The 15,539-nt window shown below is 36.9% G+C and overlaps 1 protein-coding gene across 1 annotated transcript; it reads left to right on the forward strand.

The window, feature by feature from the left end:
* Positions 1 to 1,904: 1,904 nt before the first annotated feature.
* On the forward strand, positions 1,905 to 6,107 carry LOC143577820 (uncharacterized). The gene is made up of 2 exons (XM_077061548.1): positions 1,905 to 5,540; positions 5,586 to 6,107. The coding sequence occupies exon 1, from the start codon at positions 3,491 to 3,493 to the stop codon at positions 4,457 to 4,459; it is 969 nt and encodes a 322-aa protein (XP_076917663.1). The 5' UTR covers positions 1,905 to 3,490; the 3' UTR covers positions 4,460 to 5,540; positions 5,586 to 6,107.
* Positions 6,108 to 15,539: the final 9,432 nt, after the last annotated feature.

Raw genomic sequence — 15,539 nt, forward strand, 5'->3', positions numbered from 1 at the left:
ATTTCCAAGATTCTAAATGTGCGGCAACTCCTATGGCGGAAAGACCTCTTCTTTCATCTGATCCTGAAGGGAAATCCGTAGATCAAATGTACTATCGATCAATGATGGGATCCATGATGTATCTCACCGCCAGTCGTCCTGACATCATGTTTGTAGTCTGTCAATGCACGCGTTTCTAGGCCAATACTAAACTTTCTCACTTAATTGTTGTTAAACGTATTTTTAGTTATCTAAAAGGGCAACCGAAGATAGGTCTTTGGTATCTCAAAAACTCATATTTTGATTTATATGCATTTGCTGACAGCAGTTATGGAGGTGATGATATTAACAGGAAATATACGTTTGCCGCATGTCAATTCTTGGGTGATCGACTCATTTTATGGCAATGCAAGAAACAATCCACATCCACTACTGAGGCTGAGTACGTTACTGCTTCTGCGTGCTGCTCACAGGTTATCTGGATGCAACACCATTTATTGGATTAGGGTTTGGAATTTCTTGACACTCCTATCTTTTGTGATAATGATGATGCTACTGTTAATGTTAAAAATCTGGTTCAACATTCTAAAACCAAGCGCATTGACATAAAAATTTATTTCATTCGTGACTGTTACGACCGGAAATTGATTCATCTTGAACAAATTCACACTGATAATAATGTGGCGAACTTATTTTTAAAACCGGTCGGAACATCCAGATTTAATGTGCTTGTAGGGTTCCTTAAAATGATACGTTTTGACGATTGAATCTTTTTGAGGTTAAATTTGTACATAAAAGTTTTTCTTTTTGTTAAATTTTTGCACAAATTTGTGTGTGTGTGTGTGTGGGGGTTCAGAAAAATACAAAAAGAGTGTGCATGTGTTATAAATTAAAAAAATCGAAAAGAGTGTGCGTGCGTTCTATAAAATTAAAAATTTTTTGTGGCTTTTGGTTATTTTTCTAATTGGGAAGTGATATGATTATTCATTTACAAGCTTTATAAAAGTTCAAAATGTTTTAAAATGAAAATTTGATCCAGCCTTTAAAAAATGATAGATAAACTGATTTTGTGTGTCTAACGTATGAAGTTACTAGGCTAAAAAGGCTTTTGAATAGTCATTGATATGTATGGTAGCTTTTCATGGTGCGTAAATGTCTGAAGTGATATAAACTAAATAATCTAAACTTACTGTGTAGAGTCATTTTAATGATTTATGAATGTCTCTAGATACATCTCTCCGAATGATAGGCAGAAAAACAATTACCCAGTCATACACAAACCCGTTAGTGTATTGATCACCAAAAATATTTTGTTATTTATTTGTCGCTATAAAAAAATTGTATATAATTATTTTAATAGTAGTATATAATATTGATATTAAACTTATTTTAAAGCTTAAAAGGTCAAACTAGAACTAAAGGGTGGGGCATCCAAGTAAGTCCTAAACACTCTGGATGAAGGGTTGTAACTCCTGACGGCATGTAAGTCCAACGTTCAACCTTAAAGCTTATAATTTTTGTTTGTATAGTAAAAATCAAAAACCTTTTGATCAAGCACTAGGGGATTGGAGTCAAATTGGGGTGATATGGAGAAAGCCAAATACGCCTTGAGAAGAGATAAGAGGCATCATAGGTCCATAAGTGATGTCCATCTAAGCTTTATGCCCAATTGAACCTAATGCATATCATTGATGCAATGAAAATCATGTTAAGTATCTAAATACCTGCTATTAACATGTTCTCTATGTCATAATAATGCTGAAAATGAATCATTATGAAAGCATCTTAGTCAATATGATTCTATGTTAAGATCTTTTCATAAAAGTTTGCTCATATGACAAAATTGAAATTGGATTATGCAATATGTTATAACAACTAAAAGCCGGGTGGTAAAACTATTTTTTATTTTGGTTGTATGTTTATTTTAATTTTATTTATTAATTTTTAATTTTTAATTTTAATTTTATTTTACGTCCTTGGTTTTACCTCATGTTTACTCTTGTCGAAACGAATGCGTTAAGAAATCGTTTTTATTAAACGTAGATCAGGCTTGGTATTTAAACCGTGTTCTCGGCCATGGGGACTGGTGTGTTTGGTTGGGTCTTCGGCCCATGAGGCCTGGTCCATATGGCCCAAATATTTTTTGAAGCTTAAAAGGCAAATTGAAATTATGTTGTGCATTATTCATCAAAACTCAATCGGCAAATTATATTCTCTCTTAATCTCAAAAACATATTTGCCTTCATTATTATCATCTTTCCAATAATCATAAAAGGTATATGAACTCTTTTGTCAGGATTTGTTCTCGGGACATTGTTGAACACCTCCGGACCTAAATGAATGTTTTGGTTTAAAAGGGTTATGTTTTGGGTGTGAATTCTTAATGGTGAAATATGTTTATGGTGTGGGATTGTGTTATATTAAGATCATGCTATGATTTTTTAAGGTGTTTCGGGTTGTTTAATGGCGAATTTGGTGTGTTTGGGAAGATGACCCAGTTTTCAAGACGGATTCCAAGGGTTTCTTGCTTCTGGGTTCTCGGGGTGGTTGATCGAAAACTCTTGGTCAACCAAAGAAGCCCTGAGATTGACAGAAATCTCAAGGGTTCTCGGTCAAGTTTGGCCGAGAACTCATCATGCTAACTAAGAACCCATGGGGGTTGTCTAGGAATGTTATTCAACTTTGAATTCATATGTTGGATCGAAAACGTTTGTAATTGACCGAAAATTCTATTTATTTACACAGAACACCTTATTTTGACAGAGAGCACATATTTTTGGACATAAAACTCATTTAACAGATTAAGTTATTTTTTATTTGGACTAAATTAAAAATAGGGGACTTATAGTTTCATCATTTCAAGTTTTGGTCCTTATAACATTATTATGTTTTCAAATCCAAAAGATAATTGATTATGGACATAAGTTAATATGTATCTAATTTGACTCGGTTGTTGCAGTCATGACTGATCAAGAACCTCTCAAGTATGTTGATACGCATAATATAGCTGGATATCTGTTTGATCCTCCTCCAACTCACAAGGAATTCAAATCGATGATTATTGGGCTGAATACATGCAGGATTTCTCACGCATTACGAGAAAATCCTGTAATATGCAAGAAGATGGTGACAGACTTCTAGAACCATGCCTCCATCAATCAACGAGGTGCCGGGGGAATGGTTACCATTGATTCTATCATACAGAAGAGACCGGTGATAATCTCTAAGGCCATTATACGAGAAGTGTTGCTGTTTGGTGATCAACTTGATTACCCTACAGAATATTCAACCAAAGCTATAACAGAGATTGTGCAGCGGATGGGCTATGAAAGAACCTATGGTTTCTGATTCACACATTCTTCACGTGTGTCTCAGGAAGAAAGGGGGGCTCAGACGAGATCAGCCACACTCAGATGCCGGCTGTTGTTGCTTTGATCGTGGACTGGAATTACAACTACTTAAAGTTCGTGTTCGATGAGATGATAAGAATCTGAAAGGGAAGAAGAAAGAGATGTTTCAGATGTATCCGAGGTTTCTGCAGATGATCTTTGACTCTCACTACCCTGAGTTGAATCGATATGTGGAGACGCTTGATCTAAAAGCCGTGGGTCTGAATACTTTTGGATTAATGAAGAAATCAAGGAAAGGGGCTAAAGTGATTTATCAGGGACTTCATCCACTAGTAATATTTGGTAAATTTGCTGAGACTGAAGCTGTTGATGCTGCTGTTGTTGCTGAGGAACATGTTGTTCCTGTTCAAAGGCATTCCACTGCCTTTGAAACTATATCCGTTGATGAGTCTGACAGTTCTCCATCTCAACCTTTGGAGATAGAAAACCAAGTGCAACAATTTGTACCTACTATTGAACAACTTGAAGCGTTCGTGACTTTCAAAGGGAAGCTCCAGTCAACTGCGTTGAAACCTCCTCAACAAGTTGTTGTGACAAATGATGATGATGATGTTGAAATTGAGCCAGCCACCTATCTTATCCCACGTAAACGTCGAAAGAAAGATCCAAGACCTGGTGTGCTGGAAAGTGATCTTGTGCAAACCGTTCAACCGACACATACTGAGCCTATTATTGAGACTCAATCTGAACAAGGCCTATCTATTGAAGCCCAACACGCTCGAGATCAAGATGATAATGACATACTACAAGAGTTTAACTTTGAAGCTTATATCCAGTCAACTACTGAACCCTCCGGATCATCTAATCCGATTGGTCAAGAAAGCTCCAGTGCATCTGAAAAGATTGCACACATTCTTTCTATGCAAGACAAGTTCTTACAAGCCAAGGGTAAAGGGATTGCTTTAGAACCTGAACCCGTTGATATCCATGCTTTGCTACGCAGGGTCTTTGAGCTCGAACAAGACTCTGTGATTAAAGATGCTTGTATTCAAGAGCTTGAAGCCAGCAACACCGACAAAGACTCCAAGATTCAAAAACTTCAGGCTAGCATGGGTGGTCTTACTGCCTAAACTTTGATCTACAGCAAAAACTCATTGAACGATTTACAGATGAGTTTAAGGGAGCGGATGATAGCGGTGATAAAACTATTGGTGGTGAGCAATGTGTTCCTGATGATAGCGGTTCCAGTTTGCGTCCTGCTTCAAATATTGATACTTCTACGCAACTGGAGAAATACTTAAATGCTCCACCTAAGACCGCTGAACAAATAGAAAGAATCAAACAGAATATGTTGATCATGAAAAACTCCAACCAGAATCGTATATTCAGATTATCCGGACTAATTTGTTGTGGAACTCCAAAAGGGGTTCTCTGATAAATATGGTGATCGTTCAGGAGTTGTTTCTTGGTGGCATGATATCGGTAAAGAGATGTGGTGGGTCAAGTGTAAGTCTGGGAACATGGAGTACTATAAGAAGATGAAAGATTTTGGTTCGTGGACAAAGATTGATTTAAGTGATTTGATACAGGCTCCTTTCCACAACCCAAATCATGATCCAAAGGCCACTAATTTCTGTAACCTTTTGAGAATCCAGGTGGAGAAAGGGTTCCCCAATATGCCTACTGTTGATTCCTTTGTCAAGAAAGCGAAGGGGGTTCGTGATCCTTATACTAACAAGCCGATGTTGAACGTTATGTGGCCTCCAACTGCCAAAGTGAAGTCTATTCTGATCACCAAGAGATTTCTTGAATGTGCTCTTGATGAAATGAAGTTTTGGACTTATGATGGTGAGACTGCTACAATGATTATACGGCTAAGGAAGGGTCAGTACCGTATCGTTGATCCACGAGACCTTCTCAGGTTTGAAGAAAAAAGACATCAAGACTCTTAGTGGCTTTCAAATTATGATTGAACCACTTTATGAGCTAGTTGCTAAAGAGTATACAGGTATGGTGGGATCAATCATTCGTACAGGTTTATGGGAAGGTGCTTACAGAGAGGCAGATGCCGAAGTGATGGAGCACGGATGAAGATCAAGTTATAAACCAAGAGGGAGATTGTTGGGCTAGACTTTATGGTTTATACTTAATATAATTGGGCTTGGGTTTTGGTTTAATGAAACACCGAAAACATATGTAACATATGTTTGTGTAACATATGTTTTCGGTGGGCTTTTAGTTGGGCTTGGGCCGTAGTATGTATGGTGCTATATATATTCATTGTAACTAGGTAACTAGGTGGGTCGATCATTAGAGAACGACGTGTGTGGTGTAGGGTTACATTGTCACGTATCTCCATTCATCTTGTAATCCTCGTTAAGGGCTTTAGCACCGACGTTAATATAACGTGTGTTTTGAAGTCCATCGTTTGTTGATTTGTGTTTATTATTGTTCGTCTTGAATGAATTCGTTGTTAGTTTCCGCCTAACAATGAGTTTATTGATATCACATTGAAAGATCCCTGTTTTGGGACTTAGAGTATCTAAGAGTGAAGAGACATGGATTCAACCTACGTCGGATTGAATGAATGTTCTCCTGTCTTCATGATGAACGAAGCCACACCTTCATCTTCTTCTTTTGCTCGAGATCTATCATGGAAGAGTGGGGAAGTGGAGGTGATTATCGATAATTTCCTCTTTTTTCACAGACACAAAAGGTATGGTAAGAGGTCCAGAGCCTCTTAAAATGAGAAGTGAAAACCCCTTATATAGAGAGCTCCATGACCACCATCATGAAACTCTAACCTTAGTAGTCCAAACCTTGTTAGGGGTTATCTCCACAAAACCTCGAGCCCATTGATTATTAGTTAGTAGGCAATAATAATATAATAAATAAAAAATTAAATTAGTAATTAAATGTCGTATATAAGTTATATGATCTTACCTCCACCAATTAGTGTCATGAGCAAAGGGTGAAAAAAATGGATAGTGAATGTTTCAATTTAAAACACAATAAAAACCAATTTCTATGATTTTAAGCAAGTTTTTAATCTTATAAAAAACGACTTTTTATATAAGGTTTGAAAGTAGTAACAATACTAATTTGTTTATTTCGTATTGTTGTGTGCGTAGGTTGTTACCTGACGTGTTGCAGGGATGATCAGTGTTTGTAATACCTGGTTGTCGTTTTTGTAAGTTGGCGTGAATTCGATTGGTATCGGCTACGTTATATATTATAACAAAACTAAACCCAAAAAATAATTCATCAAAATAACGTATTTAAAGCAATTTAAAAACCGAAACATCAAACTCACCTTGCTAAATCATTTCTTGATTTAGTATGAAATCTATTTTTTTTAAATCCAATAAAAAAAACCTCCTATTGAAGGTTTGAACTCAGGACATGCTACTTACAACAATTCAACAATACCACCATGGCAACTTCCTTTTTTGCTACTTTCATTACTTTCAATTGATTAAATAGTCGATTAGATTTGAAATATTAAAAAGATATATTTGTCAAACTTGTTATCTTCGGGTTTGCCAATCCCATACCAAATTTTTTGTGTTGATTCTATTTTATAAATGTATTCTAACTTTATAAAGTCAAACAAATTTTTGTTAGTTCATGGCATGTTCCTAGTCGTCATTTACTGTTAGCGTAGAAATGAATATTGGATTTTAATAATTTAAATTTTATATATTGGCTTCTATTAATTTTAACTTAATAAATTTCTAAGTGTAATTTTAATTTTTATTATATTGGTCTTTACTGAGCCTTCTTTTAACGGCAACTTCGGTTAGTTTCAGGACAAAATATATCATTTCTCCAAGTTGAGGAAGACAAATAAAAAATGTAATTTAACTTAAAAACTCACCATCACGGCCATCGCCACCCCCACCCCCCCACGACCTATGCCGTGGACACCGCCACCTTCACCACGACCGCCGTCGTGGACACCGCCACCACCAACACGACAACCTCTGCCGCCGTCGCCGTCGTGGACACCACCACCTCCCCCACGACCGCCGTTGTGGACACCGCCACCGCCACCACCACCAACACGGGGACCCCTCTGCCGCCGGCGCCACCACCACCTGGTGGCAACGAAGGAGGTCGCGGTTGTGGTGGTGGCGATAGTCGCGACGTTGTTGTTGATGTTGGTGGGGGTGCCGATGGCGGTGGTGGTGAGTTTTTAAGTTAAATTACATTTTCCGCCTGTCCCACTCAATTTGGAGAAATGAAATATTTTCCTTAATACTAACCAACATAATTCATGTTAAGAAAAGACTCAGTGAATGCCTGTAGAGTGAAAATTGGGATTAATCTAGAGAATTTATTAAGTTAGGATTAATATTGGCCAATAGGCCAAATATTAGATTATTAAAATCCAAATATCCCAAAAAAAAATTATCAAATGTTATGCAGACCACCACAAATTTTGCCAACAAATCAGACCGCAAGAATGATGCTAATTCGGGTTTTATTATATTTAATAGGTTTGAATGGACGCGCTTAATACAAGTATAAAACATGAATACACGTAGTTTAACTACTTTATATGTCATAACTATATGACAATTTTTTAAGTTTAACGTAAAAAGAATGAGAAATGATGGAGCGTAGCCTACTAGTTTTAATCATTTAAAAAATAAAAATAAAATCGCAAACCCCACATTTTTTTATTAACAAGTTTTATTAGTTTTTAGGCAAGTACCTAATTGATAACCCTATTAACAAGATTAAGTTTCACGACAAACACATCATTACTTCTAATTGTATATGTCTGTAAGTATATTCAATTTATATGCATAACAAAAACCATTTCCACATGTGTGGAAAATTTTAGCCAAAAATGATCTTATAAAAGATGGTTTTGACTTTATATAAGGTTCGAAAGTAGCAATAATACTACTTTTTAATTTCTTATTATTATGTGATATTGGTCAAACTTACAATCTTCATGTTTACCGTAGTGTAATATTAACAAAATTTATGTTTAGTTCATGTCATGTTTCTAATCATTTATTGTTAGTATACATGTCACCACATATTTCCCCTACAAATCAGACTGCAAGATTATGCTACACCAAGGACGAACACATAATAATTCTAATTGTATATGTATGTGTATTTTTTAACTAATAACTTTTACACATAAATATCACTGCTTTAGATAAAAGATTTAGTATTATATTTTACTTGTTTGAAAAGTTTTAACCCTTATAATCTAATACCATCATATTTTATACTACTTCATGAATTGATTGGAAATGAGTTTAATGGATAGTCCGACTTTTAAAACCACGAGGTAAAAGCACAGGGTATAATTCGTCGTATGCGATACGCGGAAGAATGGTGCTGTTAGGGAACACATCGCTACGGTGTGCGGCTCTACTGATGTGTCCTCATGTATGGTTGAAACACTGCTCTTAGTGAACACAATGTAAAACAAAGGCTATTGCGGGTCGGAACCTTGACGTGGCACCTATGGAGTTACGAGAAAATCATACGCTACCCACGGGGCTACGAGACAAGAGGCATGCGATGTATATACATAACCATGGCCTAATAAATCAATTACCTATTTTTATTGTAACTATAATATGATAAATTAAAAGTTGCTTAGTTATTCTATGAAGAAATAAAAAGATGTAACCATGTAACCGAATCGGTCTATATGACTGACAAAAACTCACATGCTTTTTTTCGTTCTTTCTTTTTCTTTTTAATCTATCTTTATTTTTCCGAACGAATTTGTATGTATTACCCAAACACACATGCTTGAATACACAATTATAAACTTAGTCTTTCACGTTTTTCTAAAATAACAAGATGGGATACTAAGATTTAAAAGTTGCAAATTTGAGTACTAAGATTTTATTTTTGTAACAATGTTATGTACTAATGTTAACTTCCGTTAAAAGTTAACGGAATTTGCGTCAACTCGCCGACATAATGTTTGGGTTTACCAATGCACAGGCTTCAATGCTCGGATTTTAACAACGCCTGATTTTCCCTACCAAATAAACATCGTTTTAGATATTTTTTTTGTATGTTAATCTTTTTATATGTTAATTTAACAAATTTATATTTTGGGTTTTATTAAGGTACATTTACTAACGTAATCAATACCCACCTAATACGCGTCAACTCGCTGATGTAACACAAACACACAATGCCCAGTTTTACCGGTCGAATAAATATTGTTTTAAATATGGCATTATTGTCATTACACATTTCTCACTAAATTATTTGGCGTATTTGTGTTTAGGAATATAATAGAACTTCACGTTCTAATTAGTATGCTAGCTAGTGATTTACCCGTGCGATGCATGACGAATTCGGTAGGTAAAACTCAGGAGTTGTAGTTGTGGGTTAACGTGAATTATGTTTGTATTGACTACGTTCGTTACAGTGCAGAACTAAAGCTAAAAAAGTTCATCATATTAACATATTTTTTTTAAAAAAATAGTGGCGCTAGTATGACGTATTATTTTTAAAATTACCATATTTAAAACAATATTTATTCGGTCAGCAGAATTGGGCATTGTGTTAGAGCAACGAGTCGACACATATTCGGTGGGTATTGGTTACGTTAGTTAATGTACCTTAATAAAACCCCAAATATAAATTTGTTGAATTAACATATAAAAATATTAACATACAAAAAAATTTAGAATATTCAAACGATGTTTATTCGGTCGAAAAAAATTAGGCATTCTTAAAATCCGAGCGTTGAAGCCCGGGCATCGGTAAACCCGAACGTTACGACGACGAGTTGACGCAAATCCCGTTAATTTTTAACAGAAGTTAAAGTTAGTACCTAACATTGTTACAAAATTAAAACCTTAGTACCTAAACTTGTAATTTTTAAACCTTAGTACCCAATCTTGTTATTTTAGAGAAATGTTAGGGGCTAACTTTGTAATTGTGTCTAAAATAAAACTTCCATTTAATTCGTTACAATCATTTGGGGATCTGAGCCCATTCTAATGACGTGGACCATATACCACCGCGTCCAAGAACATGCATGAGTCACATCATATCTACATGTGTAAATCAACCGACTTGTGCCCTCCCGTGTTCGACATGTTATGACTTTTGAGAGCTCGACTTCGGCACGTTTTGAACTCTTTTTTAAAACTTGTTCTTAGCTCATGAATCGTTTTCAAGCTTGACTCGGCTGGACTCGTTTAAGATTTATTAACAAGTGTATATACATGTTTAATTATTTAATATATTTTGAGAAAGCCTAAACGAGCTAAAAGCTCGAGGTGGTTTCACATGACACACTTTAAACTATTCAAAGCTCTGCTCGAGTTTGGTTTCGCAATGTGAATTTAATAAATAGAAATCCAATATTAAACCTTAGAAATAAAGTAACCCCTGATATTTAGAGATTTTGAAGATTAGCCTAAGAATATGTCCGAGTACTTATTATTTAACAAACAGTTACATATTTGGCTAAGTATGAACTCCGAGTTGTTTGTTGTATACACGAGTACTTGTAAGGAGTTGATGAAATGCCTAAGGGTTTACTCCGAGTTCTTATTAGTCTCGAGTAGTTAAGTGAATGCTCTAGATGACTATGTGTATAACTACTCGTGAATAAAAATATATCTGAGTATAACTACTCGTGAGTAATGCAAGTGTTCGAGAGTGAATAGTCAATGAAGTTACAAGTGTTTGTGAAGACTTAAGTGTTTGAAAGAAGTTATTATCTATTCGGGTTGAAGACTTATCTATTCGTGGGGAAGACGTTATGATTTTATGTATTTGCTCTTAAAACATATGTAATGAATGTTTTCTATAAGTATAAATAGGGCAGAATGAGAGTTAGTGAGGTTTGTCAATTGTATCACTTAGTTGAGAGTTTGTTGTAACCATTTGAGAAACTGTTATATTCTCAGCATGATCCAATTGCAATTACATGATACAACCACTTGACCTAACAACACATAGTAGAATGATTCAAGCCGAAAGTTTGTTCTCATTGATAACCGAATGATTTACAAGTTCATACATACATTCTATACATACTTGGTTAAGCTCAACTCGCCTATATGTGCACATCTAGGATCCTAGAGAGAATCCGACATCATAACATTACTCGTTGAATGAACAGTACCCGGAATTCTACTCTCATTCGTTGGAAACAGCGTATTTATAGGCACACACCCCGTACCCTTACATCACAAGTGTATGTGCATATCTCTAGCAAATGGCCTATCATTCACTAATGCCCTAAGAGAATGGACTCTCTAGTCATCGTATGTGCCTCATACGCCACCTCTAGACGTATGGACTCATCAACTAAGAAAATGGACTGTCATATGCTTACAACTAAGCGTATAAACACTTTAACTAGGTGTATAGCCTTATACGTATTTCGTATTCAACCCCTACACTATCTCAAGTCTATTCTAAGAGCTACGGACAATGAATACTATATTAACATACTCCCCATATTTCGTTGTTGTCGAATGCTGAATATGAACTGCAAATCATCAGTCACAATAAACGTACTAACAAACTCCCTCTTGAATGATGATTCTCGGGCTTCTGCAGATAGACAAATCTCTTAGTCTTTTAAGCAAATCAATAACTTGAAGCTTATCGTATACGATCTTCCCCTCAAGGAAAGCAACTTCAAGTGAGTATTCTGATCATTCAAATGGCATATGATCTGGACCAGTCTTTCAATAACCAGCAACAAATCATCAACTATCCATGAGCACTAGTAAAGCATAATTCTCTTTACATTTGACCACGTCACACATCTTCATGAATTACTCAATTATCCAAGATCGTTCACTTTGGTTTTCTCTCTCTTGATAACAATTCTCCTAAATTAACATGTTGAAGCTCTTCTACCTTCCATTCTCTTGGATGCATGACTGTTTTAGGCATATGATGTAGAGTTCCAACCTCTATTAATCAGTCATAAACAATATGATTAATCAATCAATGACAAGAATCGTTAGTCTTCTTCATTAATATTGATGTTAGTGCACGGAAATTTAACACTGTGGATATGTTATCCTGGCATATAATATGGATCAATTATCCTTAGAATACGTTGCAGATCTTGTCAGGATCAATGATCCTCAGTACTTATTATTTATTAACGATTTTCCTTTGTTATCTTGATATTTATGGCAGGTATAACGGCTCTCGCAATCAAATTAATATACCGCGTGGATAATGAAGGAAAGAGCTATAATTATGGAAAGGCTTGATTCTAGGCTAAAATTAGGATATTTGTTATTCTTTTCCTATTTAAATTAAGTTATGATCAGTTAGTGCACACCACCTATATATAGTACACGTTCATAATCATCCAGGGATAAGCAAGGCTAGCAATACACACACACTTAGATAATATTGTATCACTGATTATAATCTCCACCGATTGTAACACCCTTTATTCGATTAATAAACTTGACGGTGATAGTTTTCACCGTCCGGGAGTTTTTTGTGCCGGAGATTACTATAATCACGTACTATCCGACCAAAGTTTACCTCGTTAGTCCTTGACCGAAGTGATTCGACCAAAGATTACTTGTTAAGTTTTGATCGAAGTTAGATTATCGTATTCAAGGGCTTTTTCCCTCGTGATCAAATCATTGTGTACATCAAGATTTCGATCACATATTCGTTATTATCAACATAGCACTATACCTCACTTTACAGATTTGGATACTTGATCCTTAGCTGATTTTTATCTAAAACAATTTGGCGCCCACCGTGGGGCAATTGGTGTTATAACTCAGAAAATACCTTATCAACATTCAGCCTCTCATACCCATATCACCGTCAATGGCCTCTCAATCAACCTCTACTTCATCAACCATGCCATCTTCGGTTCCTCTCTCATCAAGGACTTTGCCGCCGATGCCTCCTCCAATCACGGGAGCACCACGGGTTGCCGCTGCTGGAAACAAGACACAAATTCCAGTCTTCCAGAGCTCAAAGACCACTGCTGCCACTTCGGTGATTAACTCTAACAATGATGTTTCTGCTATGTTTTCACAGGTTAAGGCATACATGGAGCAGCAGAACAAAACCAACCAAAAGATCCTATGTGAAATTGAAGATCTCAAGAAGAATAAGAGGCCACTGGAGGATCAGACTCCTTTAATGCCAAAGATTCTGGATTTCACTACTCCAGGATCTGTGGCTCAACAGACTCAAGGATCCTCCATCTTCCAGCAAGGATCATCTATCCTTCAACAGGGGTCCATGGGTCAACAAACTCAAGGATCCTCGTTCCCTCAACAAGGATCATCTATCCTTCAACAAGGATCCATGGGTCAGCAAACTCAAGGATCCTCGTTCCTTCAGCCAGGATCCTCTGGGATTTATCACCAAGGATCCTTCAACTCCCAACTTCAAGGATCCTTCTTCCAGAATCAAAGATCCTCAGGACTTCAACATCAGAGGTCTTTGGAGGTCCATGAAAGAGATATTATCCCCATGAAAACCATTGCCTCTGGTGGACCAGCTACCATGGCAAATGCTTCTTACCTTGGATACACTTCCGGGATGCCAACGTTCAATCAACCGAGAGGTAACATGTATAATCATATATCCTTAGACACTAACCTTGGCTCTATGCAGGATACATGTATCAACCAGGCTATGGCTAAGGAACTTCATAAGCTTAAGGATATGATATCCAGCATTCCAGGAGTGGTCCGTCCGATTTCTGAAATACCAGAAGGAAGCCACAAGTTGTCCAGATTTGCTCCACCTATTTGTGATGCTGAAGTCCCAAAACGATTTCAGACCCCCAATATGAAGGTGTATGATGGAACAACTGATCCCGAAGAGCATGTGGTTCTATACAGGGAGAGAATGGAAATCCATCCAATTCCCGAAAAACTCAAGGAGGCTTGTCTATGAAAGGGTTTCGGATCCACACTAACAGGATCTGCACTTAAATGGCTGCTAAGTCTTCCTCCCTATTCTGTTACTTCTTTTTCGCATTTAGTTAACTTGTTCAACAGCCAATTTTCTTGTAGTAGGAAATTTGAGAAGTTAACTAGTGATTTGTATAGAGTTGTCCAACCTTATAATGAATCCCTTAGGGATTTTGTTACAAGGTTTGGCAGGGAGGCCCCAGAGATCCCTAGTCTTGATATGGCTATGGCTGTTGAAGAGTTCAAGATGGGACTTCAAAGGGGCTCCCCATTTTATGACGATCTTGTGATGACTCCATGCAGGACTTTAGATGAAGTCAGAAACATGGCACTCAGATTTATAAGACTAGAAGATGACAAGAAGATCCAAGAACGGTTAGGAGCTCCAACGAAACAAGAGTCACCTAGCCATAAACAAGGATCCTCATTCAGGAACAACGACTCAAGGCCGTACTCAAAATCCAACAATCAAAATGTCCGGGCAGTTGAAGAAGGAGAAGATGATGAGGATTACCCAAGTATTTCCGAGTATTGCTTCTCTGTTGATACCCATGGTTTGATTTGTGCCATGAAGGATCTTGGAGAGAAAGCAAGGTGGCCTCGAAAAAAAATGAGAAAACAACATCCTTCAAAGACAAGTCCAAGTGGTGTGCATTCCATGAAGACTTTGGCCATCAGACAGAAGGTTGTATTGGTTTAAGGAGGGAAATTGGATACCTCCTAAGCAAGGGTCATTTCAAAGAGCTCTTGGGAAGAAAAAAGTCTAGGATCCAGGATCCTGAAGATGTACCACAGAAAGCAACTCCGCCCCACCAGACGCACAAGTAATCAACTTCATCTCCGGTGGCTCAGATATATGCGGTACTTCTTTCTTCTCAGCAAAAAGACACGCCAAAGAAACAAAGTTGGAGAACGGGGAACGACCAGTCATATCCACTACTTTGACGACTGACAAAAGAATCTTCTCTAATGAAGAAATTAAGACAAGCATCCAGGATCCTCACCACGACGGTTTGAGTGTAACTTTATTTATTGCTAACCATTATATGCATAGGATCCTAGTCGATGGTGGAAGCTCGGTCAACATCATCCAACATGACGTACTACATAAAATGAACATCCCTGACTCGGAAATCATCCCGAGAACGTCGGTGCTAGTGGGTTTCAGTGGTGAAACCAAGAAAATATTGGGGGACATCAAACTCCCAATATACATCGAAGGGTTAAACTCTTACAAAAAATTTTGTGTTATTGACTATCTTTCTTGTTGCAACGTTATTCTTGG

Source organism: Bidens hawaiensis, unplaced genomic scaffold (assembly GCF_021521415.1).
Source record: "Bidens hawaiensis isolate Kalapana, Puna unplaced genomic scaffold, B.hawaiensis_p1.1 tig00028818_1, whole genome shotgun sequence".
In the NCBI taxonomy this organism is placed as follows: Eukaryota; Viridiplantae; Streptophyta; class Magnoliopsida; order Asterales; family Asteraceae; genus Bidens; species Bidens hawaiensis.

What these genes read in the sequence shown, in the direction of transcription:
- LOC143577820 (XM_077061548.1), top strand. Translation starts at nt 3,491, where the DNA reads ATGTTTCAGATGTATCCGAGGTTTCTGCAGATGATCTTTGACTCTCAC.